General features: G+C 40.8%; 3 protein-coding genes across 3 annotated transcripts; 2 read left to right on the top strand and 1 right to left on the bottom strand.

Annotated features, from left to right (window-relative positions):
• Window positions 1-245: 245 nt before the first annotated feature.
• On the bottom strand, window positions 246-777 carry LOC111603179 (sarcocystatin-A). Its single transcript, XM_023320662.2, has 2 exons — window positions 568-777; window positions 246-490 (listed from the first exon to the last, which is right to left on the bottom strand). Exons 1-2 carry the CDS (start codon window positions 735-737, stop codon window positions 292-294), a joined length of 369 nt encoding a protein of 122 aa, XP_023176430.1. The 5' UTR covers window positions 738-777; the 3' UTR covers window positions 246-291.
• A 2627-nt stretch (window positions 778-3404) lies between these two features.
• On the top strand, window positions 3405-11262 carry LOC111603131 (SET domain-containing protein SmydA-8). The gene is made up of 2 exons (XM_023320605.2): window positions 3405-4550; window positions 10517-11262. Exons 1-2 carry the CDS (start codon window positions 3699-3701, stop codon window positions 11141-11143), a joined length of 1479 nt encoding a protein of 492 aa, XP_023176373.2. The 5' UTR covers window positions 3405-3698; the 3' UTR covers window positions 11144-11262.
• A 4118-nt stretch (window positions 11263-15380) lies between these two features.
• On the top strand, window positions 15381-21564 carry LOC111603165 (dihydropyrimidine dehydrogenase [NADP(+)]). The gene is made up of 6 exons (XM_023320643.2): window positions 15381-15571; window positions 16772-16877; window positions 16937-17692; window positions 18947-21001; window positions 21081-21238; window positions 21352-21564. The coding sequence occupies exons 2-6, from the start codon at window positions 16833-16835 to the stop codon at window positions 21443-21445; spliced, it is 3108 nt and encodes a 1035-aa protein (XP_023176411.2). The 5' UTR covers window positions 15381-15571; window positions 16772-16832; the 3' UTR covers window positions 21446-21564.
• Window positions 21565-21731: the final 167 nt, after the last annotated feature.

Below are 21731 nucleotides of genomic sequence, written 5' to 3'. Positions count from 1 at the left end.
CTTTCTTTGCCTTTACAAATATTGCACATCTATTAAAAAGTCATTCTAATGCCTTGCCACCTGCGTGGCCCAGGTATAACGAGCTCAAGCTCGCTGCGGTTCCATAGCCTTGCCTTTAGTTAGTTTGAAATCTGAGAGACTCTGCTCTGTGCTCAGCTTGTAGATAGAGTATTTACTACCTCCACTGTCAGTGTTTCGCTCTGATGTCTATGATTTGTGAACAGAGTGAAGAGAAACCGCTGTGATTGAGTTACTACGATTTGTAAGCTTTATTTTGTATGTAAGCATTGCTCAGGCGCTGTGATTCCTAACCAGTTTGGGCTCGTTGGGGCAGTTAAAGGTCACCTCAATGCCATTGGGCAGCCACGATCTGTCCCAGATTTCAACATCGCACACTTTCGTCTCCTGATTGCTATCGATCAGCTCCACGTTGTATCGCTCCAAGGTACCAGCGACGACCTGAACGCTAGCCGACAAAATCCTCGAAACCCTATTGAGAAATCGAGACAAAGAAAGTCACTTTAGCTGTGTGTGCGGCTCAAGCACATTGGGCAGTTAAATCTCTACCGGTAGTCGGGTCCTTCGCCAGCTGCCAGCTTAGTAAGCGAGCGCTCCAGCTTCTCCTTCGATCTTTCTAAGCCGTCGCCTGTTATCTGCCGAGGTGCACCAAATCCATCCGGAGCGCCGCTGACCAGCACAACAGCCGCACAGACCAACAAAACTTTTGCCACAAACATTGCTCACTTCAAATGCCGAATCAACACTGAGTCCAAGCACAGCGAACTGGAATCGATTTATATGGCATCAGTCCGATGCCTTATCAGCGCTTCATATAAACAATTTAATAAGCGCTTGACCCAATTGTATCAAGTACAATAATCTTTTCTAGACCTGCAGTAAAATATAGTGTCATTTAAATAATATAAATAAATAAATATATATATATATATATATATATATATATATATATATATATATATATGTGTGTGTGTGCACATCAATTATATAAAAATATGTAAATACTAAAATTTGTTTTGAAAATTTTGGGCTTTTGGGTTTTTGAAATGCGGTAGATGAAATACGCTAAAGCTTAGGCTTGAATGAGTGAACGAATAGGAGAGCTAATAAGCTATATATGTAAGATGTCAAGCACAATATATTTCTATATATATCATATATAACTTAAGCACTCATGTGTCTATATAGCCATTGGCATACAGCTGTGTTCATAAATTTAGTGATAATAATTCGTAATTCTCTTCTTTAAATTCTATTTTAACATAAAGTGAGCAACTTCTCATTTTTCAAGGTAAAAAGTACTTTTTTCATTTGGTTTATTTTTTTTACTACTATTTTTATGAACACAGATCTTTGTAGGTTATACTAATTAAGAAATGTTGTTCATATATTATAAATATAAATATAATTAGTATTTAAAATAATAAATCAATTCGAGTTCTTCGTTGTTTCAGAGAAATTTCTAATTAGACAGTTCCAATTGGAATTCCCATTTGCTTCCAAATTGAAAACATTATTTATTGTGCTCAGCGGACCTTTAAGATTTAGATTAAGATTTTGTTAGGGTATTATTAATATATTTGTATTTATTTTAATTAAGCATTAAATTTAACCCGAAAGGGGAAAGATTGCTCTTCGTATTTAGCTAATCTTAAGGGTCGCCGGCTTTAGGTGATTTTTTTATACTTTTATAAATCGCACATATAGCCGGAATCACTCACCTAAAGTTTATCAAGTCTATAATATATATTATAAATATATAATATTTATCCACAAATTTGATAAACTAGGAAATTATTTACATGACAGATCAATGTGCATCCCTTCCGTATGCTGCTGGGAGTCGTAAACCCCATAAATTGCTCAGCTGGAGGCGGCTGTTGCTTCCTCCCGTGGCTGTGGCTGTCATGTCCAATACGCTCCGTAATTGTGCACAGATCAGTCGACGGAGACGATTAATTGCGGATCGCATCAAAGTACGGGCACGAGTGTGCAGGGACAACGGACATTGGAACAAGAATGTCAAATGATTTGAGCTTGTCGAGTCTGTATTCTGCATCTCTCTCGCCGCGCTCCCACTCCGATCGCCCATTCATTTTTGGCGCTCCTCCAGCGGGCTGTCAGAAGTGCACAAATCTATGCCCCTATGCCTCGGGCACGGGCACAGGCACAGGCACAGACACAGCCGTGTGGTCGTCCATTCAACTGCCAGCGCATTTCAGACATTCAACCGTTAGGGGGTTCGGGCTCGCATTTGTTGGGGACCCGTGCCCATGGCTTATTCATCAATCCATCCAGCCATAGACATCTGCAGCCGTTGCTGTCAGCTATAACTTGTCGCCCCGTTATTTTATTATATATATTTTTTTCCGCCAGATTTTTGCGCTTAACACTTGTAATCCGTTTCACCTCTTGAGTGTGACGGCGCCAATGGCGATGCCCCCAATAGCAGAGGGGCAGAATAGCATTTTGACTGGGGCGTGGGCGTTGGCGTCGTTCCACTTCTGATTTATAGTTGCATCTCTCTCTGTCTCTCTGTATCTCTCTCTGTGTCTCTCTCTCTGTCTTTCTCTCTCTCTCGCTCTCTCTGTCTCTCTGTATCTCTCTCTGTCTCTCTGTACCTCTCTGTACCTCTCTCTGTCTCTCTCTGTACCTCTCTCTGTCTCTCTCTCTGTCTCTCTCTCTCTCTGCCTCTCTCTCTCTCTCTGCCTCTCTCTCTCTCTCTGTCTCTCTCTGTCTCTCTCTGTACCTCTCTGTCTCTCTCTGTCTCTCTCTCTGTCTCTCTCTCTCTCTCTCTGTCTCTCTCTGTCTCTCTCTGTCTCTCTATGTCTCTCTCTCTCTCTCTGTTCCTCTCTCTCTCTTTATTTCCTTCCTCAGCTCTGAATTTCTAACTTTCTCTTTATCTCTCAGGCTCACTCTGTATTTTCCCTTACATTTCTCTTTTGATTTCTCTCACTCACTCTGTCTCGTTCTACTCATATCTGCTCCTCGTTCTCCCAGCTCTCGCTCTGTATCTCTCTCACTATCTCATTCTCTCTCTATCTCTCTACATCTCTCTCTCTCTCTCTCTGTCCCATTCAAAATCGCTTTACACATGTCAATGCAAGTAGCTTCATTAGACTAGCAACATTGGCAGCTATCAAGAAATCATCATCATCAACATCATCATCATCATCATCATCATTTTCATCACGAACATTATCTACTGTTTATCATAATGAGCTGCTGCTGCTGCTGCTGCTGCCGTTGGGTTGGCTCGTCTCTGATCCGACTCGGCACTCGCCTCGTGCCATAAGCCGAAATGCCAAACGATAATTTCGAATTTTCGGATTTTCGCGCGAAATATTTTCCGACTTTTCACATAAAAATCATGTAAGGCTGGAAAACGGCGACAGTTTGCGAACGGCAGCCGTGAAACTCGTGGCAAGTGGCAACAAATCGAAGAATATAATCGAGTGTTGAAACTAAATACAAAATAAAAATTATTTTTGAAAAAATTGAAATTTAAAGAGAAATTGAAAATTCAGTTTGAAATTCCGATTCCGATTCAGATTCAGATCGAGAAGCAAGCAAAGCATTTGGACTTTTGGCAACTTTTTTCATTTTTGTTTGGTGGCATTCGTGAGATTTTGTGGTTGAACGCAGTTGCAGCTGGTATTGGAAGTGTTTGACTAGTGAGAATGATCTGCCCGAAACGCACCTCGGAGCTGCTGGATCTGCATCTGGCGCCGTTCAAGGACAAGGATCCAGCCTGGGAGGTGGGCGTCTCAAAGATAGCCGGCCGCGGCGTAATGGCCACGCGTCAGCTGAAGCGCGGCGAGATCATCTTCCAGGATAGCCCACTGCTGATCGGCCTGGCTGCCCACGAGGAGGATACGCTGAATGCGTGCAGCGTCTGCTTCAAGATGCTGCCCGATACGCGCTTCATGTGCCGCCAGGGCTGCGGCCTGCCCGTCTGCAGTCTGTGCGCCAAAAAGAAGCAGCACAAGACCGATTGCGATATGTTCAAATCGTGGGGCTCCAACGAGCCGGATGTGGCCAATTCAGTGATCATACGGCTGCTGTGCGTGGCGCGTGCCATCAACTTGAGCAAAGATCAGCGCGATCTGATCTATTGCCTGCAGGCGAATCTGGATAACAATCATCGCACCGAGGTGCGCAATGCGGCCAAGTGCTTTAAGAACTTCCCCACCGACAAGAAGATCGTGGAGATCATGAATCGCACCGTGGCGGTGCTGAGAACGAATGGCTTCGACAAGACAACAGATCGCACCACCGACAATCAGGAGTTCAACTATCGCGCGCTCTATCCGCTGTTCGCCGTCATGAATCACGATTGCATTCCCAACTCGTATTACACCTTTGAGGAGAAGACCAACAACATGATCGTGCGTGCCGCCGTCGACATTGCCGAGGGCGAGGAGATCACCACCACCTATACGAAGCTCTTTACGGGCAACATAGCGCGACATCTGTTCCTCAAGATGAAGAAGGGCTTCACGTGCAAGTGTCCACGCTGCTTGGACTCTACGGTAAGTTGAGCTGCGATCAATGTGGATCGATGTTAAGAGAAACTTGACTGGGTTTATACTGATTAATCGAGTAACTGATCGACTTACTGATCGGCTAACTGATCGACTGACTTATCGAACTGATCGAGTGAGTGAGCGATTGGCTTATCGACTGACTGATCGACTGACTGATCGACTGACTGATCGACTGGCTTATCGACTGACTAATCAACTGGTTTATCGACTGACTGATCGACTGACTACTGATAAATGGGAGCTTCAAACTTGTATAACGACTAAGTCTAAGATCGAATTGGGTTTTCTGAGCAGAACTTAAATTGCAGAAGCTAATGCATCAGGATTGAGCCAATCTATCAATGTGGCTAAAATTTCTTCTTTCTCCAAATTTACTGCCAATTGACAAGTTTTTTTTGTCTCAAATCTGTAATCGATCAAATTATTCGAATATTCATTGCGGATTGCCTGAATTGTTCAGATTTTTTTTTAGAATTTCCGATTAATTTGTTGAGTTGGCTTTTTAGTTGAACCGAAATTGCAGCTGCAATTTGTGTTCGCTCGGCGTCTCGACTTGATTGAGTGGCCAACGATTTGCAATTTCAACGCGAAATACACAACGCCGAGCAGGCACAATTTACAGTCGAAGGTGTTGACTGATCGAGCAGCTGTATAAACTACTTGTTCGACCACATGCGAGTACACACAGCAACACACACGCACACACACGTGTGAGTTATCGTCTCTATACCCTTACCAGACAAAAGCAGACATCTATTGTATTTAATAATCATATTCACATTGAATTATTATTAAATTAACTATTAAACTGACTCTAAACGGACTCTAAACTGTCGTTGCCATCTGTGTCATAAGCGAAACAATAACTTGGAGAAATATTGAATGCAAATTTGTTAGTCAGATAAGTCATATATATATATATCGCTAGTCGCAGCTGACTCCAGTCTTCGACAAGTGTATTTGATATTCGAACAGATTGCGTTTCTGCATTTATTCGCGAATTCTACAAGTGCTGGGCACATGTCGTGTTTACTTATTCCGCAAAACCTTTGAAATCAGAGCTGAAAATTTCAATATACTTAAATTTTACTTTTAACATGCTCCATAATGTGTTTCGAAAAAAGATTAGTAAAAAAATGTTAAAAATATTTTTAAAAAAATATTAATAAAAACGTGAAAAAATGTTTAAAAAAAATATTTTAAAAACATATTTAAAAAAATATTTAATGCTTTATAAAAATAGTCAGTACTTAAAAAAAATATATATATTTTATTAAAGTATTTTAAAAAAATATTTTAAAAAATATTTAACATTATTAAAAAATAATTAATACTTTACATATTCTTCATTATTTTATATAAATGCCTAAAATTTTGTTCAAGCGTTGCATAAAATTCCACAAAACATAAATTCTATCAAATTCTATTACAAAGTAAATTTTTTCTATAATTTGAGCACTTTTGATTCATATAGAAAATATTACTTAAGTTTTTATATTACTATACAAGAAAGAAAAAGCTTAAAGAAAAAACAAAAGCAGCTAAAAAGACAAAGTCTTCGTGTTGAAACTGAATTCGATAATAGAAGAAATATAAGAAGAACCGAAAAAAAATCAGAATAATGTACTCTATGTAATACTGATTTCTATAGCAAAAATATAAGAATATGAGTAAAACAACTAAAAGACGAAATTTTGTGTGTCGAAAATATCAGAAAAAAAACCGACCAAAGGTTTTCTGTGAAACAAATTGCAAAATATAAGAAATATTTAAAAAAGCCAGACTAAAGGCCTTCAAGTGCTTCTATAATCACATTCTAATATTATGGAAAAGAGTATCAAAGATAAGTTTAGTCTTAATATTCCAGTTGCCAGTGATTTCAATATCAGAATGCTACAAAACTTGAAGAACTCAGACCAAATTGAGTCTCCTCTATGACACTGACTTCGATATCATATCAGAAATGTTGGAAAACTTGAAAAACTAAGCTCAAGTATTTCTGATAATATAGAAAATATCACAAGAACTGAAAAGCAATCTAAAATAGTTCTATAACATCAGAAACACAGACTAAGTTCTACCACCTAAGATGAATATCAATATCTAATATTTCAGATAGGAGACTAAATAGAGCGATGGCATATAAGAAATATAAAAAACTTAAGAACATGCTAAAGTTTTCTGCATATATAGAAAAGCGTAGAGAAGGCAGACTAAATAGAGTTTTCGCTGCTCGCTCAATAAATCAATAACTTAATAATTACTTTTGAAATATGAGCTAGCCAAACTGTACTCTATAAGGTCTATAGCAATATATATATTTATATATATATATCTAGACGCACATATGTTTCCACATATAAATCAAGTATTTTTATTTCCTGACTTGTTGTCTGTAAACAGGCGAAGTCCCGGCCAGGGGATGGGCATGTCACTTGGAATGATCTATTTACGCTGAGAAAAGTCGTAGGAAAATGCAAAACTGCTGCTATGTTTTTCTTTTCGCCTTTTCCGGCCGAAGCAAACAGTGGCGAATGTACATTAAGGATTTCCTGTGCCCATCCACAGCCATCCGAAAGCGATTAAACACACACATTTTTGCAGGCAACAGCGCCATTCTGGCTGTTGTCTAGTTGTTGTTGTTCTTAGTCTTGTTCTGCTGCTTCTTCTTCTTGTTGGCTTTGCTTTTGTTGTGCTTGTTTCTGTTTTCGCTGGCTGGGCCATAAATTTGACCAGCTTCCAGGCGCAACAAGTGGCAAGCAGCAAAACGCGCCACGCCATGCAAACAATGCCAACAAACAAGCAACACAATACAAATCAAAATATAAGTAAGTGTGCGCTGTGCTCGCAGCATGACCGACTGCCCAGATGCCCTGCACGAGTGTTAACACTCAGATATAGATATGCACTGAGTGAGCCATGCCGCAGTGCTCAGCGCTGGAGCCATAGTCAGGCTCAGTTGACCAATTGATATCGACTTAAACTGCATAGATCTTTAGCTACAGCTGTAGCTTGACTCTGCAGGAACAGCAGCTTCGCTCTGCATAGTCTACAGAGTTGCAGTTCAACTCTTTCAGAGAGACACCTCTGCCAAGAGCCTGGGCTAGATACAGCGCCGTACAACTGAATAGGCTTGAAATATTTCGAAAGTTCGAGCAGTTATATCTCCTCAACGAAAACATCGATTTGCATGAAATAAATTTTGTTATATACAAAAATTATTTAGCTACAAGATAGAAACATTTTTTATAATTTTTTAAATTTTTTTATAATTTTTGTAAGTTTTTTCAAGCACAGCTATTTATTATTATTGCTATTTCTTTAATATGCCAATAATATCAAGTATACGCCTGGTTAAACAATTGAAATGTTTTTAATTTCTCTAAGCGCAGTAATGGAACAGTATTCTAAAATTAATGCAACTAAGCTCATAGAGTGTTCAACGTCTCATTTCATAGGGGAAATATGACAGCAAAGAAACTTTTGCCGTACAGTTTCAGGCATCGACTTGAGAAACTGCTTTAGCTATGACTCGACTCGGTTCAGTCGGACTGAGCTCGAACTTCAATATGCCGCACTCGCTGTTGCCATAAATGCAGGGTATAGGAAAAACAAACTGAAAAGCCAACAACGCCAACAACAACAACAACAATAATAATAATAATAACAAGAGCAGAACGAAACTCGATGTGTTTATTTTTAACAGCGAAAGCAATTCAATTAAATCACAAATAAATATGTAAATTCCAAAAAGCTTTTAATTTGCCCGAATATTTCTAGCATTTCGCACGCCTGCACACATCTATTTGTATCTGCGTATCTATAGATCTGCGGATCTATAGATCTATGGAACTGTTTGCTGGCGATTGTCTAACCTAGGCGCATCTGAAGCGCCTGTGCGTATCCACTACGTATATCCGCATCCGTTGGCAAATGGTTTTCATGCTGATTTTGATTTTGATTTCTCGCTGATCTACAGCATCGAAAATACTCGCCAAGAATTCCAATTTCCCTTCCAGCTGCCCGCCTGAATCGCCGTTCAGCTGCGGTGACAGTGGTTGTCGCGCGTTTTATGACTTTTAAATTTTTTATTGGCATATTTCATGCGCAGCTATACACACATTATATATGTATATATATATGTATATATAGTTGATTCACATATTGGATAAATAGCTTTTCTTGGCCATGGCCATAGAGCGCATACATGTCGCTAGTCATGAAGACGTTGTCGTTGCCGTTGCCACTGTCTAGAGGCCCAGCCAGACTCACTTACAATTTAGTGAGCAATTATAAAAGCAATTTAATGCCTTTGAATATCTCATCAAGTGCCTGAAATAGTTGCTAAAGTCTTTCGCCCTCAGCTGTCTATGGGACGGGGGCCGCAGGCCTTTCATGCTGGGGCCGGAGCTGAGCAGAAACTCAAGTTCATGTGGTTCACTGAACTTTTTGGGCGCAAACAGATTTGACACAAAAAAATGTTAAAAGAAAAAAAACTTTGTAAAATCCTTTACTAAATTTGTCAGCAATATCCAGAGCTATCAAAAGTTGGGTTATTCAGTTCATTTATGATTTCTATAGAAGTCTGTAGATGGGCATTTTGTATTAATATTGAAACTGTCCAAGAGAGTTCTGCTGGAGAGACATAAATCTAGCTATACATATGATGGCGTTTAGTATTAGAATTTAATTTTTAATACTAAAATTAATTTGAATAAGAACAAGGAATTCTATAAGAATTTAATAAAGAATTTAAATATATTTAATAACCTTTTCATTCAATAATAAATACTTTTTTTTTCGAAAATATCTTAATATATTGCAATGTAACGAACTGCTTAACAAAGATAACTGATATTTGACCTCAATAACAGCTATAGATAGACGTATAAATGTATATGGATAACTGAGTTATTTGAAGTCTAAAATTCCTTGGTCAGATATATAGCAAATGATTTAAGCTGAATATGATATATAACTAATTTTTGAGTTAGCTTAAATTATACATTTTGGATGTTAGCTTTTACATGGCTAATTCTTGAGCTCTATAGATATATAACTGAAGTACATAAGCCTCATATAATATATAAGATATATAAATATATATAATATATATAAATATATATAATATATAAGATATATAAACATTATTAATATCAATATAAACTGTTAGATAATATGTCTTTGATCTATATCAAAACTATTATAGCTATCCATACTCTTTCCATTATTTGGAATTCAAAAATGATTCATTTCTATGACCATGATAATAAATAACTAATTTTAGAGCTAGCATCAATACTACAGTGCGGGTATTACAATGGCCCGTCCTGAGCTATGCGACGTCTATGGCATAGATATGACTTGGGCTGATTATGAGCTACAACTAATTGGCTAATGACTACGCTTCGGATATCAGCTGGTAGATGATAATTTCGATAATCCCTATGGCCATATAACTGTTGATAGTTTTCGGGTTATTTGGAAGTCCATAACTCACTGGGACTTATTCAGTAATTTATTACTGTCGTACTTTTCGCCGAAATTTATGGTTGGCTAATTAGCGCAAATATTCGGAGACCTCGAAGCGAACAAATTGGATTCGAAGAGCAGAACGATGACGTGGCCAACCTTGGCGCAAGGAGCACGATCCGACTAAAGCTCTCCGAAGGCGTACGGATCTCTGTCAATCTGGCGGCGATCTGTTCCATGCGATCTCTTATTAAGCATCATGTTTTTTATGTGTCACATTATTTACGATCTGCATAGAGGCGGACGCACACAGACATAGGCGTACATACATATATATCTATATCTATATCTATGTCTTAGCTATATCTGTGGCGTATTTTTAGCACATCTGCTGCGAAGGAATGCCAAATATTTGTATATATGATTAAACGCAGATAATGCTCACACTGATCTTTGTTGTCTTTGATCTGGTCTTGCAGGAGAAGGGCTCCTTCATATCGGGCCTGTACTGCCGGGACACCAACTGCAGCGGGCTGGTGGTGCCGGAGATAACCGGGCTGCCGCATCCCAATTGGAACTGTTTGGTGTGCAAGCAGAAGTCGACGCACGCCCAGATGATGAAGTCGCAGGACTTCGCCAGCGGCGCCATCAACGCCAAGGTCAATTCGAATTCGCTGCGCACCCTGGTGCACTATCTGAACGAGAAGAGCGACAGCTTCATACCGAGCAGCAACTATGTGGTGATCGATGCCAAGATGTCGGTGCTGGCGCGCCTCGCCCAGGGCCGCGAGGACTGCAACGAGGAGCTGGTGTCCAGCACGCGCCTGCGCTACAGTCGCGACATCACACAGATCATGGACCAGCTCGGGCTGGGCGACTCGCTGCTGCGCGCCCAGCTGGAGCAGCAGCTGCACAAGGAGGAGGAGCGACGCGCCAAGAAGCAGCAGGAGCTGGCCAAGAAGCAACAGGAGCTGGCCGACCTGGAGCAGAAGGCAGCCGAGGCCGATAAGCTGCTCGCCGCGCTAGCCGTTGCCGAGGATCCAGCCGCTGCAGCAGGAGACGGTGCGGCGGCAGCGGCAGCGGCAGCTGCTGCTGAGCAGGCCTAGAGCCCATGCCGATCGCAGCTCTTGTTCGTTTATTCTCTATTCTATATATATATGTTTTTTTTTCTTATCGTATCGTATCGTATCGTATCGTCTCATACCGAACATAAATGTATTTGTATTTATTTATTTATAATCATTTAAAATATATATATATATGCGTACTTACATTGAAAGTGGTTTTCCTTTCATGTTTGCCTCTGAGATCGGAGATCTGAAGCGATCTACAAATAAATGACGCATCTGTTAAGTGCCAAAATCACATTTTCCGGGGCTTTAGCAACGATTTGTCAAAACGCTTTCTAATCCCAATGTCAGCAAATGTTTTTTATTATATTATTATTTGTTTGTTCTTTAACATTTGTTTTCTTTCTCTCGTTTCGCCTCGTTGGCATGTGCCGCAGAGTATATTCGCTTTCTGCTTAGAGGATTATGGGCCAAGGCTGGATGAATTTTGGTGACTTTTCCTGATCGAGGCCAGCTTAGTTCCAGGCCTTTGGCTGGCTTTCAAGCGCGTATCGCGCAGTCGGCTACCCTCGGTGTTGGAGCTTTATTTCTTGTATTTGCCATAAAAAGTTGCAGAGGCCGTTAAAGTTTTGCTTTGGGGGCCGCATCTATTTTGGTTGTGGCGACGCGACGGCCTCCTTTATATATTTTTATGCCTCGGCGCTACACACACACACACACACATGCACACACACAGTGTGTGTGTATATATACACTTGCATTCTCGCCACTTACATGCTGAACGCTTGTAATAAATAAATTTGACTGCGACTAAATTGCTCATTAAAAAGAAATTTGCAAAAATTTTCATTAAAATTTGCTGAAAATGTTGGAAAAGTTGGCAGAGATAACTTAGCTTAATGCAAATAGAAAGCTCTACTAAAGCTGCCAGTGAACGATATAATAAATACATATAATCTGTATATATATATATGTGCTTCGCAAGATTCTGAACTTTTCTTTTTCTACACAAATCCCAAAATGCCAACAATTTGATGAATTTTAGCGAAATTTATTAGCAAACAGAAAATAATTTTTTCGTAAGTTTTTCGACAAGCCCAAATCGAATTTGAAACGTGATCTATCTGGCCCCTGAACATGCCAAGTATCTGAAAGTGCCATGATCCAAACCCAGTTTTAAAATTTTAAAAAAATCTTTATTTCTCACAGAGCCAAAGAAAGCCATGAGCGAGAGGGGAGTGGCATATGGGTGTCAACTGGACAGTTCAACAGATCAAATCCCTGTGATAAATGGGAATGTTTACTTAACAATTTAAATGAGTTTGTGGAGCCGAGGATGTCCTTCTGTCCATCTATCTGTTTGTCTGTTTGTCTGTTTGTCCTTCTGCTCCTTTGTCCGCCTGTCCGTTTGTTTGAACGCCTCCAACTCAGAGCCTTCAAGCGCTAGAGACTTCAGTCCAGCACGCACACATCGAGTTGGTTTTGAATAATCGATAACTTTTACCGATTCATCGAAACAACTCGTAAGCCTAGAGCTTTCTTGTTACAGACTTTACTTTGGCAAAACATTCAAATAAATGCAATGCTTTAATTCTTGGCTACTCAGTTCTGTTGGCCTGTGTAATACCAAAACATTGGAGCAATCAATGGCAGTAGAAAAGCTCATTTCTACAAACTACAATAATATTAAATAGCAATATATATATATACTACCCATTATATTTATTTATATATCTACTAAATCTGTCTAATCACATAAAAAAAAAACAATAAACTGTCATGAATATTTGCTAAAGCAGAACCAACAACAGCAACAGCCAAATTTTGAGAGCTGTGAAATCGTAAATAAAACTGTAATAAAAATCTCAATAAATTACGCTACATATAGATTAATGAAGCAGCTATTCGCTAGCAGCCAACTGTGTATATCAACTATATCTAAAATATCTAAAAGTAGTACGAGTATGAGTATCTAACGGACTCCGACCCGCCACGCCCCGTTCCATCCCGCCCACTGGCATCACTTGTCTAATCACAAATTGCTTTTAGCATTGGCTAAAGTGATATTTAGATGTGTAAGACTAAAGCACTTGTTCTACAAGATATTCATCATATATATATATATATATGATATTCAAACAAAATTTTAAGTGACATTTTATTTATTTGGTTATTTAAAATTATTTGTCAATGTTCATTTGATATAACATCATTTGATGCTCCTCCTCGTCTACTTCTTTATACTTGAAAGATAGATGACGCGTCTAACTCGTATTCAGCTGCACAGTCGAGGCTAATTAGTTAGGTGTACTCATGAGACGAAGCTAATTTTGCCGTCAGCTTTGATATCGAACAACAGATGGCGCACTGATATTTGGCCACTGTCAAGTGATATCCCATGTCAACATTAGCTGGGACATTAACATTTGCTCTGACTGTCACTGCCTATCCAGTTGACGGCCATTGATTGGCGGCATTTATGTTCATTCTGTCAAGACGATTGACGTTTGACCATCAATCTGAAATTTTTGCTTGCCAAATGGCATGTGAAATTGGTGAAATAGTCATTAGTTGTTGGACTTTGCTTATTTTTCTTTTTAATTTCGCTGCAATTTATTATCATCTGTTTCATACAATATTAAAAGCATGCATTTTACGGTTCGACTTACCGCCCATGGCCAGAATCTCAGCAGACACCCCGACCTCCAAAGTAATTTATGCATTTTTAATAAACCCGAAACAGCCAAAATTATTGAGCTCATAAATTGTGCAATTACAACGCCAGATGGCGGCACCAACAGCTGCCTCGAATCGATCTATAAACATATATATTTCCGATTATTTGTGTTTCAATTATATTTAGGCATCGCCCACAACAAGGAGATTAAAAGAAGTTTCAACGTTGAAGTTCAAGAAGTTGACGTTGTCCTAAAGAAAAAAAAACACTCAAAACAGTACGAAATAAATGCAGCTGGAAGAATATATAACAATTTATGGAATTGCGAAATATTTAAGCCATAACGGTTTTTAAGCTTAAGTAAACTAGCAGGCTGCATCGATCCGCTAGCAAGTTCGAGTTTGATAGCAACAAGCTGCAAGTCGTATGCGAGTATCTCACCACGAACGCAAGCGCGGTGAGAAACTGTTCGCTAGCAGAGAGGGGCCCACGGATTAACGGAAGTGCACTTACATTTGAAATATACCAAATTCACCACTAAAGGGGCACGAAGACGTAATCATGAAAATTAAGAGAGTTTTTATCATTTTATTTATCATTTTATTTATCATGAAACTTGAAAAAGCAACGTTTTTTATGGAAGAATATGGAGATAAAGTGTAAGACAGACACAATATACGGTAGATTGAAGAGTTGTAGACAGACGCAGACACAGAATGATAACAATATATATATAACGTTAGCCTAACCTGTGCTTCTACTTTATCTTTAACTTTACATTTACAACATAATAACTGTTTAAGCTCTTTGACTCGTCACAATACTTTAACAATGTAGAGTTTTCCAAAATAAACTGCTATTAAAAATTTGAGTCTTTTTGCTTCGACAACTATTCCTGAATTAGAGCATACTTTTGAGGCTAGACGAACTGAAAGCGATAACTAGAATAATCCTTTAACATCAGGCTATCAAAAATCTGAAGCTTAAAGTTCAAAAATTGAGTTTTTAAGTTGAATATATCTGAAAACATCTTTTAAGTTTACGCTGAAGTCTCTTTTAACGGATGATACATCGATATCGGTATCGATATTAGACTATGTTGGTTTGTCCAATCGGCGCGAAGAATCTGGCTTGCTCAATCAGTGCGGCAAATTTAGCGGTTTTTGTTTTAAAGTAAACAAGATAACAGAAACGTATACATTTTTAATTGCAATTTTAACTGATAGTTGACAACGTTTTCCGCAGTTATTTAATAATGCATATATATATATATATATATATATATATATATATATATATATATATATATATAATTCGTGTGCTTTTTTCCAGCTGTAAGCTTTCATCGAGCTTTTACAAATGCTACAAGTGTAATGCGAAAGATGATCGAACGAACGAAAGAAAAAAATAACAATAACAACATAACGCCGACACCCAAGCGTATTGTATGTGTATGTATATGTAGCTGCAATGTTGGTGTTCGGTTAACGCCGACGTCGACGCCGACGCCGATGCTGACGCCGACGCCTCTGCCAGCCGCCTTCTGATTGTTTTTAAGCAAATATTTTCACAAGCAAAAAACCATTTGGAATCGGGCGTTTCCAGTGTGAAGACCGATTTCAGTTTTTTTTCCGTAAACTCGTGCAAAACTCGAAGAAAATACAATTTTTTTTTTGTTTTCATCTTCCATTCACTAAGTGCGAGTGAATGAGCGAGCGCCGTGTTGTAATCAGCGGATCAAAATCAACAACTATCAGAGGAGCGCATAGTTCAACTACGCAAAAGAGGTTTGTTCTAATTAAATTCAATTGAATCAACGAAAAAACTGACTTCAACAACATGCGATAAAAACCGGAATAGTTCAAGCTAAATATTAGAATAATTTTGGCATTTGTATGTGATCTTTACGGAAAGAACTATAAGCGGGCGAACGACGAAAATGAAACTGGATTTCCAAATAATATTAACTGTCAGCTGATAATGGAAGCTTTTTAAACAGACTAGGTGTGGGGGGGGGGGGGACGAGTCTTTATTTGCAGTGGCCATACAGTCAACATACACTATGATGAACTCGAGTCTATTTCAACCCAAACTAAAGTGGATCAGAAAATCAAATTCATTTAGTTTTGGAAAATAATCATTCTATAGACATTGTATGTAATTACGTAAAGAACGCTATATATTTCTTATCAAATTAGACCTAATCTAATTTGGCTTTACGCGATCAAGCCTGCTCAGCTAGTTCCACATTTGGTAGTGTCTATATCAACTTTGGTAGTCGCTTATTCAGACTCCTAGCTATATAGTTGTTAATCAATGATAATAGACTTAGACCCCCATGAAGAAATCTTCAGGCAAAGAGAACTTAGAAAACCAATGATAAAAATATATTTAAAAACGAATAGCTTGAATAATTATATAGAATAATTATACCCTGAATCCATTGAATATGGGAAATCGCCTATATATATTATAAAGTATTACTTGTAAGCAAATGAAAACAAATTTACGAATTGTAAAATGACGTGTTGTTTGTCATATGAGATGATACGGTAATACATAGAAATATATATATATATATATATATATATATATATATATATATATATATATATATATATATATATGTGGGCTTGTATCTGCCGAAATATATATGGGTCTTGTGTAGATTGTAATATCACGTAGTTGCTGCTATATATATACACATAGATACAACAATTGGTGTTGGCAAGCGACCCGATCGGCTGCTCGAAGCTGTTAACTAGCCTAATCTTTCAAGTGTTCGGCATCGAACCATGCCCGCTTGATAAGAAGGGCCCGAGCTCTATATACTATATATAATATTTTTCTAAATACGTATGTGTGTGTGCGAGCATAAATATAAAGTATCAACTATAAGACCCCTGCGTTGCGATTAGATCTTTTTCGTTTTCAAGACCAACTAAATAATATATGTATATTATATGTATCTGAAACAATTTTCGCAGTCGAGCCTAGTCATCCAGCCAGGCAGCCAGAAAGCGAATCGTTAGCCAATCTTCAATCAAGATGAGTCCGCCGGCATTACTAAGCAAAGACGCGCCCGATATTGAGGTAGGTCGCAACAATTTGTGTCTTAGACTTGTTTGTTAGCGTGTGAGACTTTTGCGTAGGATCTGTTGGCGTTGAATCCGCGCGTTAAGACGCAGTGCAGCGTGGTGCCCACCAAGCAGACCAAGGAGAATAAGAAGCACTGGAAGCGCAATGTCGATCACATGGCGGTGCCCTGCACCACATTGGCCAATAACTTTGAGGACATTAAGCACACGACATTGTCGGAGCGCGGCGCTCTGGAGGAGGCAGCCCGCTGTCTTAAGTGCGCCGACGCGCCCTGCCAAAAGTCCTGCCCCACGCAGCTGGACATCAAGAGCTTCATTACGTCCATTGCCAATAAGAATTTCTATGGCGCCGCTAAAGCCATATTCTCGGACAACCCGTTGGGCCTGACCTGCGGCATGGTCTGTCCCACGAGCGATCTTTGCGTCGGCGGCTGCAACCTGCAAGCCTCTGAGGCGGGCCCCATCAATATTGGCGGCCTGCAGCAGTTCGCCACCGAGGTGTTCAAGCAAATGGGCGTGCATCAGCGACGCGCGCCAAATCTGAAGCCGCTGGCGCAGCCGAACAAGAAAATTGCTCTGATCGGCGGCGGACCTGCCTCACTCTCGTGTGCCACATTCCTGGCCCGATTGGGCTACAACGACGTTACCATCTACGAGCGTCGCAGCTATCTGGGCGGCCTAAGTGCTGCCGAGATACCACAGTATCGTCTGCCCATCGATGTGGTCAACTTTGAGATTGATCTGGTCAAAGATGTGGGCGTCAAGTTCGAATTGCAGCGTTCGCTCAGCACCAAGGATCTGACCATTGAGGTAAGTGGCGGCCACTTCACAACATCCAAACATAATATATTCTCATAAATACGTCAATCTATGTACAACAATTCAAAAGAAGCTAAATCATATCTATTCTTGAAGCAGCACTGTACGACAGTCTTTTGATCTGTTCATCTCCGATTATTATAGGAGCTAGAAGACTTGAAATTTCAAGCTCGGAAAAGCTCATATCTAGTTAGCATACACACATACATGTATACATACACACATATATATACATGCATACATTTATACATACATACATTCATATATGCATATACATATTTCTATATAAATACACACGCACACATATTCATACACACATGCACATATACCTGCATACAAACATACATATATAACAAGCATATATGCATGTACATATGTATGTGATATCTCTTTCTCTCCCACTGTATGAGTATACATATATCGTACGAAATCCAAATTGATCCTTAATTATCGATATCGTAGCATTGATAAGCATCGATAGTTTGAACTGTTTACTTGCAAGCATTACAATAACGTAAATAAAGCTCAAGACAGCAAACTGATATATTGATATGATTATGAAACACTTAGTTCTTAGAATATAATCGCGATTAATAACCAATACTCATGCCGAAGTAAGCGGCTCAGTGTATGGCTGTGTGCAATCGTATGCTTGAAGCATATGCACAAGAAAGCTAATACGAAGAGAGAGAGAAATGACATTCGCTCCATTGTGTGTGTGTGGGCTTGCGTTTATGCGTGTATGAGTGTCTTTTTTTGCACACCCTGTAAGACTTTGTTTTTGCTACTCAAAACTTGTGCTACTCAGAAGATAAAGTAGTTCCAAATGCATGAAGACTTTGAGTGACCATTTAACTGGGTACTATGGGATGTATAACTACTTAAGGTTCAATTTCAGCAGCTGCTAATTGTTGTCATTACAATACTGAAATAAATAGACCCAAGATTTATGGATAAATATGTAAATACGTTCTATAATTTTAAGTTTTACGTCTATCCATATGAAGCTAAATTAACAAGCAAGTTTTTCATGTCATGAAAAGTTTCACTTGGAAGCTTAAAGCTTCAAACAGAAGTTTTGCCTGGGCTTTAGTAGCTCACTCAAATTAGCTTAAGTATAAATTCGTGAAATGCCAAAGTTTCATGACATAGTATATGTTATATATACATATATATCTTTGCCTATCCATCCATATTGGGTTTGGTAGCTTTCAATTAACTGTAATTGAATGGACTTATTTACAGGGATTACTGTCTTCAGGACACGATGCCATCTTTGTGGGCATTGGATTGCCTGAGCCAAAGATCGATCCAATTTTCAATGGCTTGAACACTCAGGCGGGCTTCTTCACGTCCAAGAACTTTTTGCCATTGGTTTCGGACGGCTCGAAGCCAGGTCTGTGCGCCTGCAAATCGGCCCAGACACTGCCCAAGCTCTATGGCAATGTCATTGTCCTGGGTGCCGGCGACACGGCCTTCGACTGCGCCACCTCGGCGCTGCGCTGTGGTGCGCGTCGTGTGTTCGTTGTCTTCCGAAAGGGCTCGACCGGCATTCGGGCCGTGCCCGAGGAGGTGGAGCTGGCGCGTGAGGAACGCTGTGAGCTGATGCCATACTTGAGTCCGCGCAAGGTCATTGTCAAGGATGGCCAGATCACGGCAATGGAATTCTGCCGCACCGAACAGAACGATAAGGACGAATGGGTGGAGGATGAGGAGCAGACCGTACGTCTCAAGGCAAACTTTATTATCTCTGCCTTCGGCTCGGGCCTGCAAGATGCGGACGTTAAGGAGGCGCTATCGCCGCTATCATTCCTCAGCGGATTACCCGTAGTGGATCGCCAGACCATGCAGAGCAGCGTACCAGCGGTCTTTCTGGGCGGTGATCTGGCCGGCGTGGCCAACACCACCGTGGAGTCGGTGAACGATGGTAAGGTCGCCGCCTGGAGCATTCACTGCCACCTGCAGGGTCTGCCCCTGGACACACCCGCCGCACTGCCGCTCTTCTATACGGACATCGACAACGTTGACATATCCGTCGAGATGTGCGGCCTGAAGTTTGAGAATCCCTTCGGCCTGGCCTCGGCACCGCCAACCACCAGCGCAGCGATGATACGCCGCAGCTTCGATCAGGGCTGGGGATTTGTGGTGACCAAAACGTTCGGCCTCGACAAGGACATGGTCACCAATGTCTCGCCACGCATAGTGCGCGGCACTACCTCCGGCTATAAGTATGGGCCGCAGCAGGGCTGCTTCCTCAATATTGAGCTGATATCGGAGAAGCGAGCCGAATACTGGCTGCGTTCGATTGGCGAGCTGAAGCGTGATTTTCCCAAGAAGATCATCATTGCGAGCATTATGTGTGGCTACAATGAGGCGGACTGGACGGAGCTGGCGGTCAAGGCCGAACAATCTGGCGCCGATGCCCTCGAGCTGAATCTGTCCTGTCCACACGGCATGGGCGAGAGCGGCATGGGCTTGGCCTGCGGTCAGGATCCCAAGCTGGTGGAGGACATCTCGCGCTGGGTGCGCAAGGCCGTCAAAGTGCCCTTCTTCATCAAGCTGACGCCAAACATTACAAACATTGTGTCCATTGCTGAGGCAGCGCATCGCGGCGGCGCCAATGGTGGCTCGGCCATCAATACGGTGCAGGGCCTGATGAGCCTGAAAGCGGACGCGACAGCCTGGCCAGCGATTGGCAAAGAGCAGCGCACCACGTACGGCGGTGTCTCCGGCAATGCTACACGCCCCATGGCGCTGCGTGCCGTTTCGGAGATAGCCAAAAAGTTGCCAAAGGAATTCGCCATATTGGGCATTGGCGGCATTGATTCCGGCGAGGTGGCGCTGCAGTTTATTCAGGCTGGAGCTACGGTATTGCAGATCTGCTCATCCGTACAGAATCAAGACTTCACGCTCATCGAAGACTATTGCACCAGCTTGAAGGCGCTGCTCTATCTGAAGGCTAATCCGCCGCCAAATAATGGCGCCTTCTGGGATGGACAATCGCCGCCAACACCAGTGCATCAGAAGGGCAAGCCGGTGGTCCACTTGACTGGCAGCGGCAGTCAGACGCTGGGCTTCTTCGGCCCCTATCAGCAACAGCGCGACATCAAATTGGCCGATTTGCGCAAGGAGAAGGGCGCCCTTTGGGATGCCGAACGGACTGCCGTTGACAGCTCCAATGCTGGCGCCGTCATCAAGCTGGCGCCCAAGATAGCAGATGTCATTGGTGCGGCACTGCCAGGCATTGTTTCCTACAAGAGTCTTGACAACAAACAGCAGAAGGTGGCTCTCATCAATGATGTAAGTGCCTTGACTTATCCATACATTTACCCACTCAATCAAGCCTATATATATATATATATATTTCTGCTTGTATTAGGACATGTGCATTAACTGTGGCAAGTGCTATATGACGTGTGCTGACTCCGGCTATCAGGCAATTGAATTTGATAAGGACACGCATTTGCCGCACGTCAACGACGACTGCACCGGCTGCACGCTCTGCGTCTCCGTCTGTCCCATTATCGATTGCATTCGGTAAGTGGACACATTTGCGATAAGACTTGTAGAGCGACCTCGACTACCTGTCTGCTGCCAAATATCACTAATGAGATATATGAGTAAAAATTCTTATTTCCTTCTTTTAATAGCATGGAACCCAAGAAAATACCGCACGTTATCAAGCGAGGAGTCGAGGAGAAGGACAAGACATTCTACACGCATGCTCTAAGCCAATGTCAATAATAATACTAAAGGAAATAGGAACCATATTGATTTACTATAATAGAATGAGCTAAAAATTAATTTTTGTGCTCTATGACCTTATAATTTTTTTTTTATCAAGTGCCAATAAAAACTATGAACAAGAAAAACTCAAATGTTTTATTTTTAAAAAATATTTACCATCTTTTTCGCTCTCCCGCTCTCTCTTTCTCGCACACACTCTGCCTCTCACTCTAACTCTCCCTCTCATTCTCACTCTCTCAACACTCCCCCTCCCTCTCTGTCAGTCTATCCATTCGGTATATAC

The sequence above is a fragment of the Drosophila hydei genome, unplaced genomic scaffold, assembly GCF_003285905.1.
Source record: "Drosophila hydei strain 15085-1641.00,03,60 unplaced genomic scaffold, DhydRS2 tig00000211-arrow-pilon, whole genome shotgun sequence".
In the NCBI taxonomy this organism is placed as follows: Eukaryota; Metazoa; Arthropoda; class Insecta; order Diptera; family Drosophilidae; genus Drosophila; species Drosophila hydei.
The sequence above is the reverse complement of the archived record's forward strand: the minus strand, read 5'-3'. Positions and strand labels throughout refer to the sequence as shown.